The sequence below is a fragment of the Taudactylus pleione genome, unplaced genomic scaffold (assembly GCF_031769625.1).
Source record: "Taudactylus pleione unplaced genomic scaffold, aTauple2 ptg000087l, whole genome shotgun sequence".
Taxonomy (NCBI): Eukaryota; Metazoa; Chordata; class Amphibia; order Anura; family Myobatrachidae; genus Taudactylus; species Taudactylus pleione.
Genome location: NW_028284489.1, coordinates 8,585,001 through 8,609,687, shown reverse-complemented (window position 1 = coordinate 8,609,687; position 24,687 = coordinate 8,585,001). Strand labels below are relative to the sequence as shown.

General features: G+C 44.9%; 1 protein-coding gene across 2 annotated transcripts in view; it reads left to right on the top strand.

Annotated features, from left to right (window-relative positions):
* Positions 1 to 24,687, top strand: part of CRTC1 (CREB regulated transcription coactivator 1) — a 250,519-nt gene that overhangs the window by 138,317 nt on the left and 87,515 nt on the right. The window contains exons 5-7 of one of the 2 annotated variants that reach the window (XM_088468969.1): positions 1,117 to 1,211; positions 8,554 to 8,618; positions 9,153 to 9,196. In XM_088468969.1, coding sequence (XP_088325095.1) covers positions 1,117 to 1,211; positions 8,554 to 8,618; positions 9,153 to 9,196 — 204 coding nt within the window. Of the gene's footprint in view, positions 1 to 1,116; positions 1,212 to 8,532; positions 8,619 to 9,152; positions 9,197 to 24,687 lie in introns of both variants that reach the window. The other variant, XM_088468968.1, reaches the window with a different exon arrangement.

Sequence of the window (24,687 nt, the reverse complement as noted above, 5' to 3'; positions counted from 1 at the left end):
CACCCTGAATATATATATAATGGGAGATGCTACCTGTGGAGACTATTGTTGCAAACACAAGAAAAGAAAGTACAAGTGCACAACTCCAACATTACTAATTTTATATAATACATTCATAATGCAATAGAATTTTGCAATACATAGAGGTTTTAGCATAATCATGGCCATGGTTATGGGCCTACCCACCGCGCCCAGGTAACCTCTGAGGGTAGGTCCCTAACCTACTAGGGTTGAAATCTAGAGCACAGGACACTCCCAAACAGGCCCAGCTGAGCCACCCCAGGGCATCACTCTAATGAGAGAAGGTGAAGTGTAAGATAGGAGCAGCTACTGCTGCATATATAAGAAGGTGAAAAATAGAGGTTTAAAAATACATATATATTAAACAAACAATAAAGGTGCTAAAAGTGTAAAAAGGAAAATGTGTTTATAATGTGATGCCCTGAAGCAGCCACACCAAAGCAATCCAGGGGACCCATGCCCCAAAAGATTAGCACCCCTCCCCCCCCTTGGTTTTAAGCAGGGATGCTGGCATTTTGACTGCACCTTAGTACAAGGCACAATCCTAGGTAAGTCCTAAAAATGTTTATACTGCAGTGCAGCTATGGGTTGATATGCAGCAGTAGCTGCTCCTATCTTACACTTCACCTTCTCTCATTAGAGTGATGCCCTGGGGTGGCTCAGCTGGGCCTGTTTGGGAGTGTCCTGTGCTCTAGATTTCAACCCTAGTAGGTTAGGGACCTACCCTCAGAGGTTACCTGGGCGCGGTGGGCCATGGCCATGATTATGCTAAAACCTCTATGTATTGCAAAATTCTATTGCATTATGAATGTATTATATAAAATTAGTAATGTTGGAGTTGTGCATTTGTACTTTCTTTTCTTGTGTACACACCGTTTATATACCCAGGCTCGTGGCAAAAATGAATATTATGGTATTAGCCTTGTAACATCCATGCTCAAAGCTGATGTGTGGGTAAGGACAAACCCACATGTAAAATTGTTCTATCATGTTATGTCATTACAATTCAAAATTAGACCATGAATACTAGGTAAACTTTACAAATTAACACTTTTCTTTTCTGTTTTAAATTTTTGTTTCTTGTTCACATTTTAGGACCAATTCAGATTCTGCTTTGCATCAAAGTACAATGAATCCCAGTCAGCAAGAAACATTCAGTGGAAGTTCTCAGGATATTCAGCAAAAACGAGGTGCATTTTATATATGAGCAGATTATTTTACAGGACTAGGTTCAGTAGTGGTTTAATTTCTGGGGAATTAGGTTAAAAAGGCCCTCAAATACCTGACTCCATTATAATCTGTGGTACAGTTCAACTATTTTCGGCTTGCTTATCAAAGCTGAAAAGATCTGACCTACATTTGCAGATCTGATCCTGACCTGTGATCCATTTTTCGTATGCAGTGATCAGGAAACCAAGCTCTATGGGATTGACTCAATTGAACGTGAATTCAATTCAGCGCGCTGTTAAGGATTTTTTTCTCGCACCCCTCCAGGGGTGCGAGAAGAAAGCCGACAAAAGTACAGACGCGATGCTGTTTTCTGCCCTTAGTGCGGCGGAAGCAGCATCATGCCAGGCAGTTTAGTCAGAAAATGCCTGTTCTCCCGACTAAACACACTGTCTAAGGCACGAGGGATGGGAGAACGGGTATTCTCCGACCAAACAAGCTCGCTGGATTGAGTGGCTCCGGGAGCTTCCTCCCGGCGCTATTTAATTTGCGTTCAATTGAATCGACCCATTGTATTGTTTCAGGTTTGCTTGGACTAATTGGTCTCTTTGAGCCCAAAGAAAATAAATATTTCTTTATCAGGCCTGTCAATATGTGGACAGCTTAAGAAGCAATTAATTTGATCTGACACTGCCACACAATATATATACATAGTTTGGCCACTGATGTGTGGCCAGATGGGGAGCTCTGGCGTTTAACTGATCATGTTGTTTATAGCATTTTTTTTTAGGAACAATATGTGGCTAAAAAAAAATAAAACAGTGATTGTTATTGGAACCCTGCAGATTTGGTGTAAAGCTGCAAAATTAGTTTACAAAGCAGTTTGTGGCCTGTGTTTATTTTTGTTTTATTTGTACAGAACACACATTGTGAACTTTGAAATATATGTGACAGATTTTGTGTGATTTGCTGCTCAGAACAATTTAAGCAGTATCAAATATTTTCACTCTGCATATGGTAAACACATTATTAAGATAATTTAATAATGCAGAAGTGGCCAATGTTTGAAAGTTTAAATTGCAATACAACTGTTTGGTATCCTTCGATTCAAACATCCCCCCACTCCAAATACGTTTTTAAATATTTTGTTAGTTATACAGTATGCTCAAAGGGCATAAGGCATGATCGCTCCATCTTGTAAAATACACAGTGTTTTTAGATAACGCACACTTATTGTGATGGGTGGTGGTGTTTACTGCACTACTGCTTTTATGCAATGTTTTGTTTATATCTTTCTACTTCAGGGTCCATAGGGTATCCACAGGATACCTTGGGGTATAGGTGTGACGTCAGTCGCAGGGCACCAAAGAGTTAAGCTTTCAGCCTCCCAGGATGCACTAGGTCCCCCTCCTATACCCCGCCCCCGGGCCAAGGCACCTCAGTTTAGTTTGGTGCCCGGCCGGAGTCGGGTGCACCTGTTGGAGTGGGGGCTAGAAGAGCCCCTGAAGCTTTTTCTTCATGCAGCTGTGGCTGCACATCTGGATGAACAGCATGGACAGTCAGTCCTGACGTCCATGCTGTCTTCCCTACACCCCGCCGGTACCAGAACGCCGGTACTGATCCGGGGATGCTGGTGGGCGTCTGGGGTCACAGCTAGCGGTGACCCCAGATGCTCCGGACCATGGCCGGATTCAAGGGGGACAGAGGTAAGCAGCGGGGTCCCGCGGTGGGTCCCCGCTGATCACATGGTCCTAAGTCCCCAGGCAGGGGGCTCCCTGGGGACTGGCTGCAGCGTGGAGCCAGGCGACCAACCTGCGCTTCCACTACCCCCTGGGACAGCGGACCGCAGCAGAGCGGTAGCGCTGCGGCGTCCCAGGGGTTAAATGCATGCCAGGGGAGCGCGCCTTCCCTGTCTCACAGCCGGCGCCTCCCCCGCTGCACACAGCCCTCTCTGCACTGTGTTGACTGGTCCTGTGTCAGCGCTCCTCCCCCAGGCCAGCTTCTCTCTGCTCCTCGGCGGCCATCTTCTCTGCATCGCATGGTGAACGCTGCTGGAAGTCTGGAAGGAAGCATCGTGGTCTGGGTCCCCCCGCATACCTCTCCTCCGCTGTGGCTCAGGTCTGTGTATGCAGCGCTGTGTCCTACCAGGCCCTGTGTCTGTGTAGTTGAGTGATCAGCGCTGTTAGTGCAGGAATTGTTATTTCTCTGCATTGTATGTGACTGTGCTAGCGCTGCCTGTAACTTTTCTTCTCTAAACTGTCAGCTTTATTACTGTCCCTGTTCTTTCTGCTAAAGCCCTTGCGGTGCGGTGCTGCAGGGTGGTCTCTCGCCTATTTAATACTTAATTGGTGAGAGAGGTCACATACGTGGTGCCATCATGTCTGAAAGTGATTTTCCCCTCCGGCTACAGTGTACCACGTGCAAAGTACCGTTAGCGGAGGGGGAGGGTAGCGCGGAGGGCCTTTGCCGGCAGTGTTTGTCCATGGCGCGGCCTATTACGGTTACAGCACCGGTACAGGAGCCGCCCTGGGCTTGTTTCGCTCAGGCGTTAACAGCTTTAGTGGGCCAGTTAGCTCCGCAGCCCGCGTTTACTCCGATGGGTTTGTCCCAGCAGTCTGTGGTGTCGTCACCCATGCAGGGGTTCCCACGACAATTGGTGGTACCCCACAGTCTCCCTATTTCCCCGCTCCCAGGTTCTCAGGAGCCAGCGTGGGTTAACTCCCTGACAAGTTCTGTACAGCACTTGTCGGATGTGTTGCAAGGGGAGTCTGTGATGCGGCCTCATAAAAGGCCGGTGGCGTCTCTGTCCGCTCCTTATGAGGATGACGAAGGGACGTCTGATGATGGGGAGATTCTGGATCCTTACGATCAGGAACCTCTCCATACTAAGGACGCTGATGCTAAGTCCAAAGTATATATTCCTGGACTTATTCGGGCGGTCCGCACAGCCTTGGTGATTGAGGACGAAGTTCCCCCAGCGGCTAAATCTAAGTATGCCTTTTTCAAAGATGTGAAGGGCGATGCCACAGTCTTTCCTCTTTCGGGTCAGTTGGAGGACCATTTAGAGGAGGCGTGGAAACAACCTGGCAAAAGATACCAGCCGCAGAGACGCCTGGCGGTGGCTTATCCGTTCGCGGATAATTATTTTGCTAAGTGGGAATCCCCTCCACAGGTGGATTCTCACGTGACCCGTCTTGTCCGTAGTGCCACATTGCCAATGCCATCCATGTCCTCCCTTAAGGATGCTACGGACCGCAAGGTAGAAATCTGCCTGAAGTCCGCTTATTCCCTTGCAGGGGGGGCAGCACGGCCGGCTATGGCCATTTGCTGGGTTGCCAGAGCGATGGAGCGCTGGGCGGATTCATTAGAGGCTTCTTTTGAATCCGACTGTCCGGCCGAACAGGCGGAGTTGATTGGCAATCTCCGTGATTCGGCCACCTACATCAACGAGGCGGCTCTAGACATTAGTACTCTGGTGTCTAGAATTTCTTCAGCAGCGGTAGCTGCTCGTCGCACCTTGTGGCTCCGATCCTGGAAGGCGGACGCAGATTCCAAGAAAGGTCTGGAAGCGTTGCCGTTTACCGGAGAAGTTCTCTTCGGTCCGGATCTGGATAAGATTGTGGCCACGCTGGCGGCAGCCAAATCTGCTTGTCTCCCATCGGCCGCTGCTCCTTCTGGTTCTGGACCATCGTCCTTTCGGTCATCTAGGGCCCAGGGCAGGCCCAAACCACAGTCGTTTCCTCGACAGGCTTGCCCTAAGAAATCGGTCAAGCCCCGGAAACAGGCATGGAGTACCAGACGTCCGGCCCCCAAGCCAGATGACAAGCCTGCGGCCTGACGGTCCGGGTCTCCCCTTGGGGGATCCCAGGGTGGGAGGCCGCCTGCTGCAGTTCTCCCGGTGTTGGTCGTTCACTACGACAGACACTTGGGTTCTGGAGGTGGTCTCCCACGGGTACGCCCTCTCCTTCCGGCACAGACCCCCGGCTCGATTCTTCACCACGGGTCTACCATCAGACCGGAACAAGGCTACGGAGCTGCGGAAGGTATTGCACACTATGCTCCAGGCTGGAGTTATAGTGCCTGTTCCATTCTCCCAGAGGGGCCAGGGTTTCTATTCAAATCTATTTTTGGTACAGAAACCCAATGGGTCATATCGTCCGATTCTCAACCTCAAAGCACTCAACAAGTCTTTGCGGGTCCCGAAGTTTCGGATGGAGACCCTACGGTCCATCATTCTGGCGCTGGAACCTGGGGACTACATGGTGTCATTGGACATACAGGACGCTTACCTGCATGTCCCTATTCTTTTGCGCCATCAAGAGTTCCTTCGGTTTGCAATCCGCAGCGACCACTTCCAGTTCCGGGCGTTACCTTTTGGCCTGGCGACAGCACCACGTGTTTTCACCAAGGTGATGGCGGTCATGGCGGCTTCTCTGCGGCTGCAAGGAGTCCGCATGTTGCCGTACTTGGACGACCTGTTATTGGTGGCAGGATCTCCAGAGCTCCTGTTACACCACTTGGACCTGACCATTGCACTGCTGCAATGGCACGGCTGGCTAATCAACTGGCAGAAGTCCACTCTAATTCCGTCTCGGAGGATTCTGCATCTTGGAGCCTTATTGGACTCGGGACAGCAAAGGATCTTCGTGACGGAGGACAAGATCTCTGCTTTACAGTCAAGGGTGCGCAATTGTCTGCACAGCCGCCGGGTGTCCTTACACTCGGCGATGAGGTTACTGGGCTCCATGGTGTCGGTGTTTGACATGGTGGAATACGCCCAGTTTCACTCCAGACCTCTGCAGCACCTGATCCTGTCCAAGTGGAACGGGCTGCCTCAGTCTCTGAAGTTCCAGATGATTGTGCTCACCCCGGAGGTTCGCCTGTCCCTTGCGTGGTGGTTAAAGACGACCCACCTCAACAAGGGACGTCCGTTCTGGGTTCCAAATTGGGTCCTGTTGACAACGGACGCCAGTCTTCGGGGCTGGGGAGCAGTTTCGGGTCCACACTTGTTCCAGGGCAGGTGGACGCCGACAGAAGCGGAGCTTCCAATAAATATCTTGGAACTCCGTGCGGTCTTCAATGCTCTCCTGCAGGCACAGCGGTTTCTCCAGGGTCACCCGGTGCAGGTCCAGTCGGACAACGCTACCACCGTGGCCTACATAAACAGGCAAGGAGGAACTCGCAGTCGGGCGGCTCTCGTAGAGGTCTCTCGGATCCTGGTTTGGGCGGAGCGCAATCTTCCGGCCATATCAGCGGTCTTCATCCCGGGAGTGCTCAATTGGGAGGCGGATTTTCTAAGTCGCCAGGACGTTCATCCAGGGGAATGGTCCCTGCACCCGGACGTTTTTCAACTACTGGTGGACAGGTGGGGTCTTCCAGAAATCGACCTCATGGCGTCCCGGCACAACAACAAGTTGCCGGTGTACGGGTCTCGCACAAGAGACGAAGGGGCGTCTCTGGTGGATGCTCTGTCCGTCCGGTGGACGTTCCGGTTCGCATACCTGTTCCCTCCGGTCTCCCTTCTTCCACGGGTAATCCGGAAATTCAAACAGGAAGGAGGGACGCTCCTGTTGATAGCTCCCGCGTGGCCCAGACGGCACTGGTTCTCAGACCTTCAGGGTCTGTCCATGGACAGTCCTCTGCGGTTGCCGCTACGACCGGACCTTCTGTCTCAGGGTCCTTGTCTTCACCCGGACCTGACTCGGCTGTCTTTGGCGGCGTGGCTGTTGAGACGGCCATGCTGAGGTCCCGGGGGTTTTCCAGCTCTGTGGTGCGTACCATGTTACGAGCTCGGAAACCGTCTTCCGCGAGGATATACCATCGCGTGTGGCATACGTTCTTCCAGTGGTGTCGACCGAGAGGTTATGCACCGCGGGAGTTTCGTCTGTCTCGGATTCTCGCCTTCCTGCAAGCGGGACTAGATCATGGGCTTCGCCTTGCTTCTTTGAAGGTACAGGTTTCGGCCCTATCTGTCTGGTTTCACCGTAGGATTGCTACAATCCCGGATGTGCGCACCTTTATGCAAGGTGTTCTCCGTATTCAGCCGCCCTTTGTTCCACCTGTGGCGCCTTGGGATTTGGCTGTGGTCCTGAGGGCTCTCCAAGGACCGCCGTTTGAACCACTGGGCTCAGTGGATATTAAATGGCTAACAGCTAAGACTGTTTTCCTTCTGGCCGTTGCTTCGGCCAGACGTGTTTCTGAGTTAGGGGCTCTTTCTTGTAGACCCCCTTTCTTGGTTTTTCATGGGAACAGGGCAGTGCTCCGCACTCGGCCCGAGTTTCTTTCCAAAGTTGTTTCCCAGTTTCATGTTAACGAGGAAATAGTTGTTCCGGCCTTTAACTCACCGGGTCTTTCCGTGGGTGAGGCCTCTTTGGATGTTGTGCGGGCCTTAAGGACTTATGTTGACCGCACTTCTTTGTTTAGGAAGTCGGACGCTTTGTTGTCCTCTATGGCTTCTGTAAAAAGGGTTGGCCTGCTTCAAAGCAAACTTTGGCAGCCTGGATCCGTATGGCTATTTCTGAAGCTTATCTTCATGAAGGCCTACCGGTCCCTCCTTCTCTGAAGGCTCATTCCACTAGGTCTGTGGGTCCTTCGTGGGCAGCTCGACGTGGTGCCTCGGCAGTTCAGATCTGCAAGGCTGCTACGTGGTCTTCTGTCCATACCTTCGTGAGGTATTACAGGTTTGACACCTTCGCCTCTCAGGATGCTTCCTTCGGGCGGCGGATTCTCCTTTCTGCACAGGAGCGTCCCCACCCTTAAAGGATACTGCTTTGGGACATCCCCAAGGTATCCTGTGGATACCCTATGGACCCTGAAGTAGAAAATATGAGATATGGTAAGAACTTACCCTTGTTATCTCTATTTCTACGAAGTCCATAGGGTTCCACAGGACTCCCGCCCTGTCGCACCTGTGCTGCAGATGGGCTTTGCTCTGGTCACCGGTTTTCCATCTCCCTCTGGTGAGAATGTGATTCTTGTATGTGTCCAGATCTTTGTTCTCTCTCTTCCTTCTCCTCCTCCGGCCTATGGCTTGGTAACTAACTGAGGTGCCTTGGCCCGGGGGCGGGGTATAGGAGGGGGACCTAGTGCATCCTGGGAGGCTGAAAGCTTAACTCTTTGGTGCCCTGCGACTGACGTCACACCTATACCCCAAGGTATCCTGTGGAACCCTATGGACTTCGTAGAAATAGAGATAACAAGGGTAAGTTCTTACCATATCTCATATTTTTCATGTTTTTTCACAAGCAGTACCTATAAAATGGACATGGTTAACAATCAATAAAAAATTGCTAACTTGTTTACATTGTTTTGCGTATTACATTATTTGTTCTTTTTGTAAATTAGTATTGTTGCTGTCCGTCCCAGGAATGGAAGATGGTTCTTCAGAAGCAGACAAATCTCATAATAAACAAGGCTGGGACACAAAAAAGGTATTTTTATTCGTATTTATTTATTTTTAAATCAGTAATTTTACTGTACTTTTTAAGTTGAACTTAAGGTTATTTGATATATCTGTCATCTATAATAATGCTCCAGGAAAGTGTAATCTTCAGCATGCTGTTTCAGTCTAATTAATCCTTATCAATTTTCATTTAAAGAGGAGAGTTTAGGGTTCAGAAAAAGTTAACAGAAAATCTCAAGTTAAACATCTCCTTGAGACACAAGAAATCCATTTGTCAGTTTCTACTAACATTAAGGACTTCAGTCCAACCGTTCAGGGTATGATCACAAGTAAGCTTTTAATAATACTTTTTTTTGCCGCAACATTATGAAATTATTTCCTTTCACTCTCTCAGGTTTGATTTTCTGGAGCAACATAATTCAGTACTGATTATTTTAATTTCCAGAGTGTGTGTATTTTTGCAACATCAAATGAGTTAAGATAATGTTTAATGTATGATTTTTAGCAGTGTGGTAAAATAGACAGATTACTGTTAATATCACTGGTTTCTGTTTTTCTTTAGACTGGATCTTCAAGACCTAAATCATGTGAAGTCCCTGGAATAAAGTAAGTTCAAATATACTGGCGCACACCACATTTGTGCTTGCATTATAGAATTGTATTGACATTTTCAGCCACTTTACAGATAGATATATATATCTATATATATATATATATATATATATATATATATTTATATATTTACACAGATATAGATATACAGTGCATCCGGAAAGTAATCACAATGCTTCACTTTTTCTACAATTTTTATGTTACAGCCTTATTCCAAAATGGAATCAATTCATTTTTGTCCTCAAAATTCTACACACAATTCCCCATAATGACAACGTGTAAAAAGTTTTGAGATTTTTGCAAATTGAATTTAAAAAAAAAACAAAAAAACTAAGAGATTACATGTACATAAGTATTCACGGCCTTTGCCATGAAGCTCAAAATTGAGTTCAGGTGCATCCTGTTTCCACTGATCATCCTTGAGATGTTCCTACAGCTTAATTGGAGTCCACCTGTGGTAAATTCAGTTGTTTGGACATGATTTTGAAAGGCATACACTTGTCTTTATAAGGTCCCACACTTGACAGTGCATGTCAGAGCACAAACCAAGCATGAAGTCCAAGGAATTGTCTGTAGACCTCCGAGACAGGATTGTCTCGAGGCACAAATTTTGGGAAGGGTACAGAAAAGTATCTGCTGCTTTGAAGGTCCCAAAGAGCACGGCGGCCTCAATCATCCGTAAATGGAAGAAGTTCGGAACCACCAGGACTCTTCCTAGAGTTGGCCGGCCGTCTAAACTCAGCAATCGAGGGAGAAGGGCCCTTGTCAGAGAGGTGAACAAAAACCCGTTGGTCACTGTGTCAGAGCTACAGCATTCCTCTGTGGAGTTTGGAGAACCTTCCAGAAGGACAACCATCTCTGCAGCAATCCACCAGTCAGGCCTGTATATTAGAGTGGCCAGGCGGAAGCCACTCCTTAGTAAAAAGCACATGGCAGCCCACCTGGAGTTTGCCAAAATGCACCTAAAGGACTCTCTGGTCTGATGAGACAAAGATTGAACTCTTTGGCATGAAAGCCAGGCGTTATGTTTGGAGCAAACCAGACACCGCTCATCACCAGGCCAATACCATCCCTACAGTGATGCATGGTGGTGGCAGCATCATGCTGTGGAGATCTGGCAGGAACTGGGAGACTAGTCAGGATAGAGGGAAAGATGAATGCAGCAATGTACAGAGACATCCTGGATGAAAACCTGCTCCTGTTTTTGTTGACAGAGGGCCCTTGCCTGCACCTGGACATACCTTGTCTGTCTTTGACAACATGACTTTTGAGTCATCCCTCCTAAAGGCTAAGGGTTGCTCTCACTCAGTAGTCCAGACTATGCTCGGGGCGCGTAAGCCTACCTTAGACCACATCTATTACAGAGTTTGGCTCTTACTTTCGATGGTGCTCCCCCAGAGGCTATGACCCCACAATTTTTAGGGTCTCCCGGGTGCTTGCCTTTCTCAAGGCTGGGTTAGACCTTGGTCTCCACCTGGTCTCCCTTAGAGTTCAGGAATCTGCTCTATCAATCTGTTTCCAGCCAAGGATTGCTCCCCTGCCTGATGTTAGAACATTTCTATCAGGGTGTTCTTCACATTCAACCTCCTATTGGCCCCCCGGTGGCTCTGTGGGATTTGTCCTTTGTTCCCACGGCTCTACAGGCTCCTTCGTTTGAACCACTGGACTCAGTAGACCTCAAGTGGCTGACAGCGAAGACTCTTTCTCCTCGCTATCTCCTCTGCCTGCAGGGTATCAGATTTGGCAGCACTCTCCTGTCGCTCCCCTTTTTGATCTTTTATCCGGACAGAGCTGTGTTCCATACCAGGGCTGGGTTCCTCCCGGTTCCATTGGAATGAAGAGAATGTGGTTCCGGCCTACCAGTCCTCGAATCTTTCTGCAGGTGAAGCTTCCTTGGATGTGGTTCGTGCTCTTTGGATCTACATGGATCTCTACAAATTCCTTGAGGATTCTCTTTATATGTTATATGGCTTTCACAAGTGAGGCTGGCCAGCTAACAGACGCACTCTGGCTCGATGGCTCCACATGAGTCTCTCATGGCCTACATGCAAGCTAATCTTCCTGTTCCAAACAGGGTTACAGCTCATTCTACTCAGTCTGTGGGACCCTTCTGGGCAGTTCGACGTGGCACTTTTGCTTAACAAATTGTGCAAGGTGGCCACGTGGTCTTCCGTCCACACCATTCTCAGGTTCTATGCCTTTGATACCTTTGCTTCTCAAGATGCTTCCTTTGGGCGTCGGATTCTCCTTTCTGCTCAGGAGTGTCCCCATCCTTAGGGAAACTGCTATGGGACATCCCCATGGTATCCCTGTGGATCCCCTTATGGGCCCTGAAGAAGAAATTAAGTGTAATGGTAGACTTACCTTTTGTTAACTTTATTTGTTCGAAGTCCATAGGATCCACAGGGCGACCACCCTGATGCACCTGGCCTCTTTGGATATTTTCTTTCTTGATCACTGATTCCTTCATCTTCTGGGCGAATGTTTCTTGAGAGTAATGTTCTTCCTTCTCCTCTTTCCTGCTCCTGCCTTGGGCTTGTTTACAAAACTGCCTGGGGGTGGGGTATATGTGGAGGAGCACCGAGGCATCCTGGGAACTAAAGCTTAACCGTTTGATGCCTGGATCACTCCAAACACACACCCCATGGTATCCCTGTGGATCCTATGGACTTCAAAGAAATAGAGTTAACAAAAGTAAGTCTGCCATAACTCTTAATTTTCTAGTTCTGTTCGAATGTGTTCAATATAATCAAATATCAGGAATATAGATTCAGTATTTCCAAATTAGGAATACACACTTCCACTTTTAGAGGTTGCCATAAAGTCTAATGCCATTTGGTTCCGCCTATTGGCAAACCTTTCCAGTGATCTTTTGCACTAGTCATTTCGTTGCTAAGATCCTGTGAACTTTCTTGGTATCAATAGCCGCTCTATGTACTGTATGGTAAGTATAATTACAATATCTGTTTTAGAAGCTTCTCTCATATTCCTAATCTTTGCAGTAAGAATATATTGTAAATAGCCACATTCAAATATTGTATCCGTATGTAAGATTTTACATATAAATAAATAATGTAATTCGTATCCCTAATACTTATTTTGATTGCATAGGACCTGTCAGAATAGTAGAAAGTAGCATTTAGACCGATAGAGAGATTGCATTAGCTATTTTCATAATGCGAGTTTCCTATTTTTCAAAGCAAATTGTATCAAAAACAGAAGTGGCTAATTGCAGATACATTTTTGATAAATTATTTGCCTCTAGGAGGGGTATTCAATATGAAAGGTTAACTTCCCTGGCGAAGTTAACGTTTCATATCGGAGTTTTTTTCTGCGTAAAGGTATGGTGCGCACTCCTGCTTATCCCCGTATTCAAAATAAAATTCACGAAAACGGGAAACTCCGAAGTTGGATTTGCGTAAAGTTACGAATTTTTCCTTAAAATAATTGTAAGACCCCCCTAAAGTTATAAAAACATGGGGGATCACTATGGGTACCCCCGTTTAAGCCTTTAATTGTAAGTCAGGGTTTTAAATAGCCGCAGCAGGTGTTTTTTTTTCCGACATTGAAGAAGTGATGCAGAAGAGCACTTAGGTTTTTTTTTTTCGTTTTTTTAAGTGGTCCCATCAAATTTGGGGTACATGAAAATGGGTACTAGCGTATTTTTAAGTCCCTAAAGTAAGTTTTTTAAAATTCTGAATTTGTGCACCTGTCGCTATAATTCTATTCTAGAAATCATCTCCGGCATACTTGCAGAATAGCCCTGAACCTATTTCCCTATTCTTAAACAATTTTTTCCCTTTTTTTTTTTTTTTTCACCTCAATTTTTAAATTAATTTCTTGGGGTGTCCCTATTTTTTTTTGTAAACTTTTTTTTTTACACAGTTCTTTTTTAAATGTCATTCCCAGGGGTGCAGGCTATTTTTTTTAAGCCTGCACCCCTAAACCCCAATTCTGCACTTTTTTTCGACACCTATTCAATGGTGAAAACTTATCCCCGTTTTTTAGCAAAGACTTTTCAAAACTGCAATAAGTCTTTCAAATTGAATACGGTGTAAAACTAAAACCAGTGATATTAACGCAAATAACGATGTTATCGCACCCATATTAAATTACCCCTGTAGGTCTTGATTGGTTCTCAAATCCACCTACTATCTCTTCATGTCACTGTAAATTGTCTGTGTACCTCACCTGGCTAAATACTGGAATAGTCTGTCCAAATAAACAGTTTAGCCTTTATTGGTATACATGCTTTAGGAATGTTAGGGCATGTGAGCACATCTATATCAGTTAGTTTTGTTGAGGGTTTAGGCACATTGTTGCAGGGAACGTAGATAGGAATTAGTAGAAGAAAGTGGTAATATTGGCATGCATTGGTCCGCAAACTCCTTGTAGTGGCAAAATCTCTGAAAGCTACTGTATGTTGCAAATCTTCAAAATTGTAATCCTTTCCATAGTGATGTAAATAACAGTAGGATAGAGATTTCCCTGTGAAATGTACAGCCTACTGCACAAAACACTCTTCACTTTTTACCAGCGTGGTGTTAAATGTTTCCCTATTAGAAGACATAGGGTTCCAGACACTAAAACTTGTCAGTGGTAACTTTGTAATTAGTGTCAGCTGTTCCAAGGCATAGGGTTCTTGTTTGGGTGAAAGGCAACTGGTTCTTGCACTGTGAGAAATGTTCCATGTAATCAACCTTTGGTACTTGACAGTTATGTTAGGGATGAGCAGCACTTGATATGGATCTGACTCACACTGCTAGGTCGGCCCGGTGTATACCCAACTTATCTACTGATTGGTAAGCGCATGGACACTTCGCAATCGTTTGGGCAATATCTCTGCCAGCAGAGCTATTTGAATATGGCTGCCTACTGGCGATGTCATATTCAAAGACTACTGCTGCAGACATATCGGCCGTCAGCAGGTCCGCCATATAGATAGCTAGATGAAACAATATATCTGCTAGATATATCGACATAGGCTGTGCTGCAGGGCATCGTTCACTACAAATATATCGCCCGTTCAGTGGAAAGGGTGCTATATCTGTCATTGCGTACCCAGCTGTAGTCTGACTTTTTATGCAGCTTGGACTTGTAACTTAAACGTGTAACATGACACGTCTGGTTCAACTACAGTGAGTTGTGAGCCCAGAACAGGAGCTGCTGAGGATTCCACAACAAAAGCAACAATGATCCCTAAAATAAGGTGGAAAACCAAAGGCTGCAAAGTTAATGAATGTAAAGTTCCATAAAATAGAATTATGTAGGTCTCCTTGCAACTTTGTGAGTAGCCTAAAGCAAAGCACTCATTTCTTCTTCAGGGTCTATAGGGTCCACAGGAACTACCTTGGGGAATGTGGTTTGGAGGAAATCCGTCACCAAACGGTCAACTCTTTCCGGTCCCAGGATGCACTGGGTACTCCCCCCATATGTACCCCACCTCAGGTACTCAGTTTTTCATTTGATGCTGCAGGAGACGCACTGTTATAACAGTACGGGACTGAAAACAGTCCCAAGTTTTTGGTTTATTTCCTTTTAACTCTGAGTTTAACAGCAGGGCATCTTATAAGACGCCTGTGCTGTGACTCCATCTACCCCCTCTGGCGCCGCAACACCAGTAACCTGGGTGTTCTGGTGATTTCGGCAGGGTCGCAATGGAGCGTGCTACATTTCGATGCAGTGTCCTGGACTGCAACCAGGGGACACGGGGAAGTCCGGTAAGAGCGAGCCAGTCTGGGCTTCCAGAATGGGAGATGTGTGGAAGCTGCTGTAGTGAGGGCCCGGTTTGCTGCTCCCCAACTAGGCCGTCGGGACCATATTGCATGGCACCAGAGACGAGTTTCAGATGCATTCTGTTGTTGAGAGGCCAGTGTTCCCGATCGCTTTGTGCAGCATAGGGGAGGTAAGCTCTCACCCCGGCAGCCCCACCCTCGACCTTGGCCGGGCTATGGAAGTGCCGCGCGTCTGGGTCGCTTCGCCCACCTCTGTATGAGACGCTCACTGACTGCGTTTCTGTGCTCTATGAAAGCGGTTTGGTCTCAGGAGTTGTTGGGATCTCCTTGTTTACCTCCACCCCAGTGGCCAGGTATATAACTCTCTATATCCTATCAATCAACTCTGTTAGTTGATTCAGAGCCCATGTGCAACTTAAGGTTGTATCTGCATTGATTAGCACTGCTGTGTTTATATACTTCCTTTTAATTCTAAACTGTCAGTTATAACTATCACTGCTAATTCTCCTCATCCCTCTGGTGAGTATGGTAGTTTTCTTTGTACTTCACATTTACTAGATGTTTGTGAAGGTGGCTGCTATTGCTCCATTTAACCCTCAACTACCAGCTGTGTAGGGGTTAAATTGTACTTCACATTTACTTGTGAAGACTGAGCTGCTCATCCCCTTCTCTTCTAATTAATTGAGATGCTCAGCTGTAATTGAGTAATGCTGAGGGGAGATTTGGGCTCTCACTTTGAGTATACCTTTCTCTTAGGACCAAGGTGTATAGCACTGGAACCCTAACAGCTTTTCTGCTTGTATAAAGTTGATTCAGTACCGATTTGTAAATATATTTGTATGCATTGCACTTATATCCTACCAATGTGACTATGATGATAGTGCCCATGTTCAAGTGTATTTATATGCATGCATATCCTACCAAACTTATGTGTTCGGGTAGTTGATTTTAATTCCCTTTTGCAAATATATCATATGCATTTTTAGGTGACTTATGCCAACTCTGCTGTTGAGAAAATGTTTTTGTTTTCTTTTTGTTTTTTCCTAAACCCCAACTACCTGGTGTATGGGGCTTAGCGAGTGCTTCACATTTTCTTTTTTCTGTGAAGGGGGTCACATTGCATTGTTAACCCTACACTTGTGGCAGGTTACTTGCATATATTTCCCATATCTCAGTACAAAGGAAACAGGAAACTGTTGTCTCTGTGCTGGTTTCATGTAAGGACTGTGCTGTAGGATTTCATACAGGGTGGACTGTGAGTTGATTGCTATACACCACAACAGTTCACCTCGCCAGCACCCATTCAGGGGTCACCTTGAATGTTCTACTGGTCTCAGGTTATGACACAGTTAGTGGGCAGCCACCACATTGCCTCCCACTTTAGATTTCCCACAGTGGTTACATCCTGCTATGTTTTCTCTTCCTATACATCCTTCCTGGATGGAGGGTTATGTCCATTCAGTTCAGAATCTGGCTTTTTAGCATCTACCTATCTGCAGATGTTACAAGCGAATAACACATCAGCCGTCAAAGCATATAAATGGACCTGACCATCCTCTCGGTTCACCCTGCTTTCATGTTCTGATATATCATCTGAGGGGGCAGAGGATACACAGGTTTTTCCCTCTGGGCCTATCTCGGAGAGGAGGCATCAGTGGATGTTCCTTTCTAGCAGGGGAGATTAATTCAATCCTCATTATAGAAGTTAAAGTACTGGCCCCTAAAGCCTAATAAACCTGTTGTTCAGACACCAGTAGGTGGTTTAGTTTCGATTACCTCAATCTGAACAGCTCATTGAGTTTATGGGGGAAGCATGGAACCCTCTAGATAAACTGTTCCAGATTCCAAAGAGACTAGTGTCTTTTTACCCTCTCCTACAGGGAGAGTGCATTAGGTGGGAAATCCCACTCCCTACTAGGATTTTTTACGTGACACCTTCCTAAGGGGTTACTCCCCAGAAGATTGTTTGCACAACTCCCCCAGATTCTATCTAGGCCCTTGCCCTCTAGTAGAACCTACATCCAAATCAAACTGGACATGCCCGATCTCATCTGATCTTGGAAGCTATGTAGTATTGGGCTTGGTTAGTACTTGGATGGGAGACCCCCTGGTTATACCAGGTGCTGTAGGTTATTTTTCGTTCATGCCCTGCTAAATTCAGGGGTGATAATCCCGGTTCCTTTGGTTAACAAGGAAGGAGTTATTACTCAGCTCTTTTTTTTTTTTTTTGGATTCAGAAGCAAAATGGGTCTCATCGCTCTAGTCTGAATTGGAAAACTCTTAACAGATTCATCTATGGGCCCAAGTTCCGTATGGCAACCCTACGGTCAATTATGCTGGCAATGGAATCTGGGGATTTCATGGTTCCCTGGACATACAGGATGCATATTTCTGAGTTTTGCTGTTCGTCAGCAAAATTACCATTACCTTTTGGTCTGTCCACAGCCCTCTGGTGTTTACCAAGATAATGACAGTCATGACTGCTCATCTCAGACAAGGAGTCGGGATACTGCCATACTTGGACGACCTCCTGATATTGGCACAATCTCAGGATGTTTTACTTAATTATCTCCAGCTGACAGTGGCCTGCCTAAAAGAGCATGGCTGGATTGTCAATTGGAAAAAGTTGTCACTTTTTCCAACTCAGCGGATGATACATCTGGGAGCGCTCCTGGATTCTCAGGCACAGAGGATCTTTTTGCCTGTAGAAAAGATTTCAGCTCTACATTTGCGGGTGCGCAAATTGCTCCACAATCGAGTATCAGTCTATTCAGCAATGCAGGTCCTGGGGTCCATGGTTTGCACCTTCGACATGGTGAAATACGCCCAGTTCCACTCCAGGCTTTTCAGCTATTGATTCTGTCTCGCTGGAGTGGTCAGTATCGGTGAATAAAGTCTCAGACGATCCTTCTCTCCCCAGAGGTTCTGCTACCCCTTGCCTGGTGGCTTCAGATGGCTCATCTAAACAAAGGTTGCCCTCTGTGGATCCCAAGGTGGGTACTCCTCACCACGTATGTCAGTCTTCGAGGATGGGGCGCGGTGACAAATTATCGCACTTTCTAGGAAAGGTGGACGTCTCGGGAAAGGCACCTGCCCATAAATATCTTGGAACTCCTGGCAATATACAGGGCGCTAGTTCTAGCACGAAGCCACCTTCAAGGCCTGTCCAGATTCAGCCTGACAATGGTTGCCTACCTCAACCATCAGGGAGGGACGTGAAGTCGAGCAGCCATGCAAAAAGTGGCAAACATTCTAACTTGGGCAGAATGTCATCTTCAGGAAATTTCGACAATATTCATCCCAGGAATCCACAACTGGGTAGCAGACTTCCTGAGTCATCGGGACATACATGCCGGAGAATGTGCTCTCCACCCGGACAAGTGGGGACTACCAGAATTACAAGGTCCCCAGGTAAGGGTCAAGGACAAGAAACCCCTCAGCCGCCTTCGTGGATGCGCTGGCAGTGGGGTGGGATTTAGGGTTGGCTTACCGGTTTCCTCCATTCTCTCTTATACCAAGAGTTCTCAGTAAATTCAAGCAAGAAGGCGACAGAGTGATTCTAATAGGTTTGGCTTGGCCCAGGTGCCATTAGTTCACCGACCTGATGTCTCTCCATAGATACTCCACTCACACTCCCTCTTCAGCTGGATCTGCTAGTGCAGGATCCCTGCCTACATCCGGACCTACCTCGTCTGTCTTTGATGGCTTGGCTCTTGAGCCTTCCATTTTAAGAGCCAAAGGGTTTACTAATTCTGTGATTCATACAATGCTTGCGGCAAGAAAGCCTGCATCCATTACAGATTTTGGCATTCCTTTTTTCTATGGTGCTCCCATAGAAAAGTTGATCTTAAGATTTTCAGGGTCTCTTGGGTTCTCACTTTTCTCCAGGCTGGATTAGACCTTGTTCTCCGCCTGGCCACATTTGAGGGTACAGCTTTCTCCATTCTCAGTTTGGTTTCAGCGTAGAATTGCTCCATTGCCAGTTGTTAGAACATTTTTGCAGGGTGATCTCCATCTGCAGCCGCCCTTTGTACCTCCAATGGCACCTTGGGATTTGTATTTGGTTCTCAGGGTGCTACAGGCTCCCCCCTTTGAACCTTTGAATACAGTGGACTTCAAGTGGTTGACAGCGAAGACACTTTTCTCCTCGCTATCTCCTCAGCTCGCAGAGTCTCTGATTTGGCAGGCTATCTTCCAAAAGTGGTATCCCTTTTTCATATAAATGAAGAAGTTGTTGCACCGGCTTTGAAGTCTTCAGGCCTTTCTGCTGGTGAAACTTCATTGGATGTGGTTCGAGCCCTTCGTATCTACATGGATTGTATAAACTCCATCAGGAAATCAGATGCACTGTTTGTTTTGTATGGCTTTCACAAACGTCACATGGTTGGCCAACTAACAGACAGACTCTGGCTCGGTGGCTGCGTATGACTATTTCTCAAGCTTATATGCAGGCTGATCTTCCTGTTCCCAGCAGGGTGACAGCACATTCAACTCGGTCTGTCGGACCTTCGTGGGCGGTTAGACATGGCGCCTCGGCTGAACAGCTGTGCAAGGCAGTCACTTGGTCTTCCGTCCATACCTTTATCATATTCTATGCATTTGATACTTTTGCCTCTCAGGATGCTTCCTTTGGGCGGCGGATCCTCCTGTCGGCTCAGGTGCGCCCCCACCCTTAATGGAATTGCATTATGACATCCCCAAGGTAGTTCCTGTATGGACCCTGAAGAAGAAAATAAGAGTTATGGTATAACACACCTGGCTTATGTGGGATCTGTTCCTTCTGGTCACTGATTCCCTCTTTTAGTGTACGAGTGCTTCTAGTGTAATGTGTACTTCCTTCTCCACTTTCATTCTCCTGCCAATGGGCTTGTTTACAAAACTGAGTACTTGAGGCCTGGTGTATATGGGGGAGGACACAGTGCATCCTGGTACCGGAAAGAGCTGACTGTTTGGTGCCGTGTTTCCTCCAAACCACATATTCCCCAAGGTAGTTCCTGTGGACTCTCTGGACCTCGAAGAAAGAGTTAACAAAGGTATGTTATACCATAACTCTTATTTTCTAACAATAAAGAGTATAAGGTTTAGTGTGGTATGGAATACCCAAAGGAGGTGCAGAAAAAAGTACTTATTTGTTTGATGTGAAAACCACCTTTACTTTTGTCTCCTGGAGAGTGATTCTTTGGTGTTCATCGATGTCGAAATCTCAAGCAGTTTGATAGTTAAAGCATACATAACCCAGAATGCACTGGTGACAAAAGCTGTCCATACCCAAAAATGGTTCTAGTCTAGGAAAATGTGGTTTGTTTGGTTCTTGAAAATGGCTTCTAGTGTTATTGTTTGCCCTGCCTAAATGATTATACAGCTTCTTCATGACAGCATCCCCTGTAGTCCTTTTATGCATAGAAATTTTTTTTTTATAGCAGTGTAAGCACACGCCAACAAGGCATGGGGTTTAACTAAATTTCCTTAGTTTAAGTCAAACCTGGTCAGTAGGAACACTTTTTTTATTTTCACCCAGCACAATTAAAGACTCTGCAATTGACACAATCATTAATTTGCCACAACCTATTCTATTTCTCTGTCATACTGCAGTACTCTGTATAACAGTATTCAATACAGACTAATATTATAATAGCAATTCCTTCCAAAAAAATATATATATATATTTATATAAAACAAAACAAATTAAGCTATTACAATCCATTCTTACCTCGACCTGAATCTGAACCATTAAAACTAACTAGGTTTAGCCACGGAGAACGGCTTAACCCATCAAAAGTTTGTGTTAGGGTGCCCAAACAATGGACCTATTGCACATTTCTGCTCACCACATCAGGAGGCTGCAAGCAGAGATGTGTGTAGCTGCGGCTATGGGCGCCCAAACGGCAGAACAATTAAATTGCTGCCGGTGATGAGTGCCACCTAGTGGCGGGCATGAGGAAACAATTGAATTCCTTCCATAGATTGCCAAAGTGTTTATAATAAAGTTAAAAATTTAACACAGAAATTGTGATTTCAATATATGTATGGAAAACAAAACACATTTATTTTTATTTACATACTACTCATTATTATATATATTATTATTGTATTGATTTTTGATCATCAATTTCATTGTTTCATTTGTTATCTTAGTAACTAACCCTTACACCTTGAAATAAGTTAGTGTAAAATACAGCTTATAACAGCTATGGACATAGTTATGCTGGCCAAACACCTGCACGATCAGCATAAGTTCCGATTCAGCATCCGACGTCCCGGCAGCATATTTGTTGTTTTTCTTAGCACAGGATCTGTCGTATGATCGATTCTGTGCCTCACGCGCTCATTAGGGAAACAGTCATTGAAATGACTTGAATTGCTGCACATTGGATCGCATGAACAAAATAAACGGCACGATCTGCACACAATAGGATGGAACCTATGGGCTGCACAACTGATCATAAGATCCGATTATAGGAGCTGTGGGAGCGCGCATCGGATCGTATCTTACTAAAAAAAATACACGATTTTCAGTTCCATCATATGACTCGTCGAAAATCGGGCAATCGGCCCGAAATCGTGCAGGTGTATTGCCAGCATTAGACTTTTACACCTATTATGCTCTTATTATCGTAGACTTTTATACCCTGGACAAGCACATAATAATTATAATAATTGAACACTGACACAATTTTCATAATTTTGGCTCTGTACACCACCACAATGGATTTCAAATAAAACAATATGGAATATAAGTGCAGAATTTCGGCTTTTAGTCAAGGGGTTGAATACTGCAACCATTTTTATACACAACACTCTATTTTCAGGAGCTCAAATGGAATTGAACAAATTACCTTAATCTTAAATAAAATATACATTTTTAATCCTTTGTCATGAATCCTTTGCATACCTTGACTACCTGAAGTCTGGAACCCACGGACATCAAAAGCTGGGTTTACTCCTTTGTTCGGCTTTAACAGGCATTTACTTCAACTGTCTTCAAGTTTGAGTCATTGTCCATCTGTACTATGAAGCACCGTCCAATTAACTTTGATGTATTTGGCTGAATCTGAGAAGAAAGTAAATCCCTATACACTCGAGAATTCATCCAGCTGCTTCTGTCACATAATCAGTAAATACTAGTGACCCAGGGCCATAGGAAGCCATGCATGCCCATGCCATCACACTGCCCCATCCTGTTTTTCAGATGACGTGGTATGCTTGTGTTCATGAGCCATTCCATGCCTTCTCCATACTTTTTATCATTCAGGTTGATCTTGGTTTCATCTGTGCAGAGAATGCTGTTCTAGGACTGGGCTGGCTTTTTCATATGTTTTTTTGACAAAGTCTAATCTGACATTTCTATTCTTGAGGCTTAGAAATATGCCTACCTCATGGAGAGTGTTCTTGCTGGATGTTTTGAAGTGGTTTCTCTTTACGATGGAAATGATGCTGCGATAATCCACCGCTGTTCTCTTCCATGGCATTTCAGACCTTTTTGTGGTGCTGAACTTGCTTGTGCGTTTTTTTCTCAGAATGTAGCAAACTCTCTCAGATGGATACATATTTTTTGTTTTTACAGCCTAAGGATGGGCTGTTTCACTTGCATTAAGTGCTACTTTGATCTCATGTTGTTGGGTACACTGCAACAGCTTCCAAATGTAAATGCTACACTTGAAATCCATTAAAGAGATTTTGCCTGCTTAATTGATAAAAAATAACAAAGGAATAGCGCACACCTGTCCATGAGACAGATTTTGAGTAAATTGTCCAATTACTTTTGGTCCCTTGAAAAAGAGGGGGTTACATATTAAATAGCTGTAATTCGTAAACCCTTTCTCCAATATGGGTGTGAATTCCCTCAATTAAAGCTGCACTTTCAAACCATATTCACTATATAGCTGCTACTTGAATATGTTTTGGTAAACCGCTACAAAATATCTGTGGTCCTAACTGTGTGTGTGTGTATATATATATATATATATATATATATATATACACACACATACAATTATATATAATTTTATATAGGTTGTCTCCCATATCCAAATATTCCGAATTACGATATATTCCCATATATGGAATTATTTTGGCATGACTGAGATAATGAAACCTTTGATTTTTGATGGTTCAATGTACACAAACTTTGTCTAAGGCACAAATTATTAAAAATATTGTATAAAATTCCCTTCTGGCTGTGTGTATAAGGTGTATATGAAACATAAATGAATTTCATTTCTGTACACAAACTTTGCTTGAGCCACAAAATTATTGAAAATATTGTATAAAATTACCAGCAGGCTGTGTGTATAAGTTGTATATAACACACAAATGCATTCTGTGTGTATATTTGGGTCCCATTCCCAAAATAACTCATTAAAATATGCAAATATTCCAAAATACAGAATATTCCGTTATCCAAAATACCCCTAGTCCCAAGCATTTTGGATATGGGAGACTCAACCTGTATGTATGTATATGTGTGTGCGTGTATATATCTATGTATGTGTGTGTATATATATATATATATATATATATATATAATACACACACACACACACTGTATATAATATATAAATATATATAAATTTGCTTAGTCCCTTTGTCCGGAACGCTCTTTGAATTTGAATATCTCAAAGACTAATGAAGGTATTATCATTCTTTTGCGATGGATTTCAATCAGCAATAAATTACAGAATTTGGAATAAAAATTGCTGAAATTTATTTTATTTTTTTTACAAAAACCATAATAAATGCTTTGGTATAGCTAACCTTAAAATGTCAAAAAAACTACCAGAACACAGAGCCGGCATATTGACCTGGGGAAAGCGATTGCGATATTGCTATAAAATTCTTGCCTGCTAAAACGATTAAGCAGAATTATCCGATTCTATATGTGCTTGTTTAATGGGATTCATTTTGGTAATAGTGCTGCTATCATTTTTTATGTACTTGTTTTCTAGCTATACCAGCCGGTGTATATTATATTGTGTTTAATTGTTATATTAAATAGACGATTTTCTATAAGCGCTTTTTGCTGTCTACTTAATATTTAGGGTTTGAGTATCCCCTGATTAAGAGCCGCTGGAAAATAAGGGTGTCTAAATAATAATCTAAATTGCTTTTTAAATAGTGCCTAGATCATTTAGATTTATGACCTGGGGGAAGCGGGATAGCGGTGACCGCTGCCGGCTGCTGTTATCACGCACTACTGGTGGTCTGTGCTCTCACTTGGACCTGGCGCCCTAGCCGTGTGCGGCTCCTGATTGGCCGCCTTGCTGCGTGACATAGCTTTTACATAATGATGGAGGATGCGTGCGTGGCACAACACGTGGGACTGCTGCCGTAGTGGGGTGCTCTTCCCCCACCCACTTTCAATACGTCGCTTCCAGGCTCGAAACTCCCAGCCAATCAGCACTGGTTTGCGTCTCAGAAGCAAACACCTCTTTTCTCTGCTTTCCACGAGAGCTGCCTGTAGCCGCTGATTGGCGGGAGGCTGGGAGATGGTGAGGCGGAGTAACAGTGCATTATTGTTTGCATCTATAGGAGCGTAGCTTGCAATACCCCCTGAAAACTGTCCATTTTACTTCAGAGTCCATGGACCAATATATCATCGCACTTAAAAATTGGTGAAATGTTACAATAAATCCCCAAAAACCATTAAAGGGCGTGGCTTAGCCAGTTTATGTTTCACACACAACTTTTATTACCCGATTCCGTCGTATTAACATGATCTAGCTAAGCATTTTCCGTACGTATGTTCTGGGT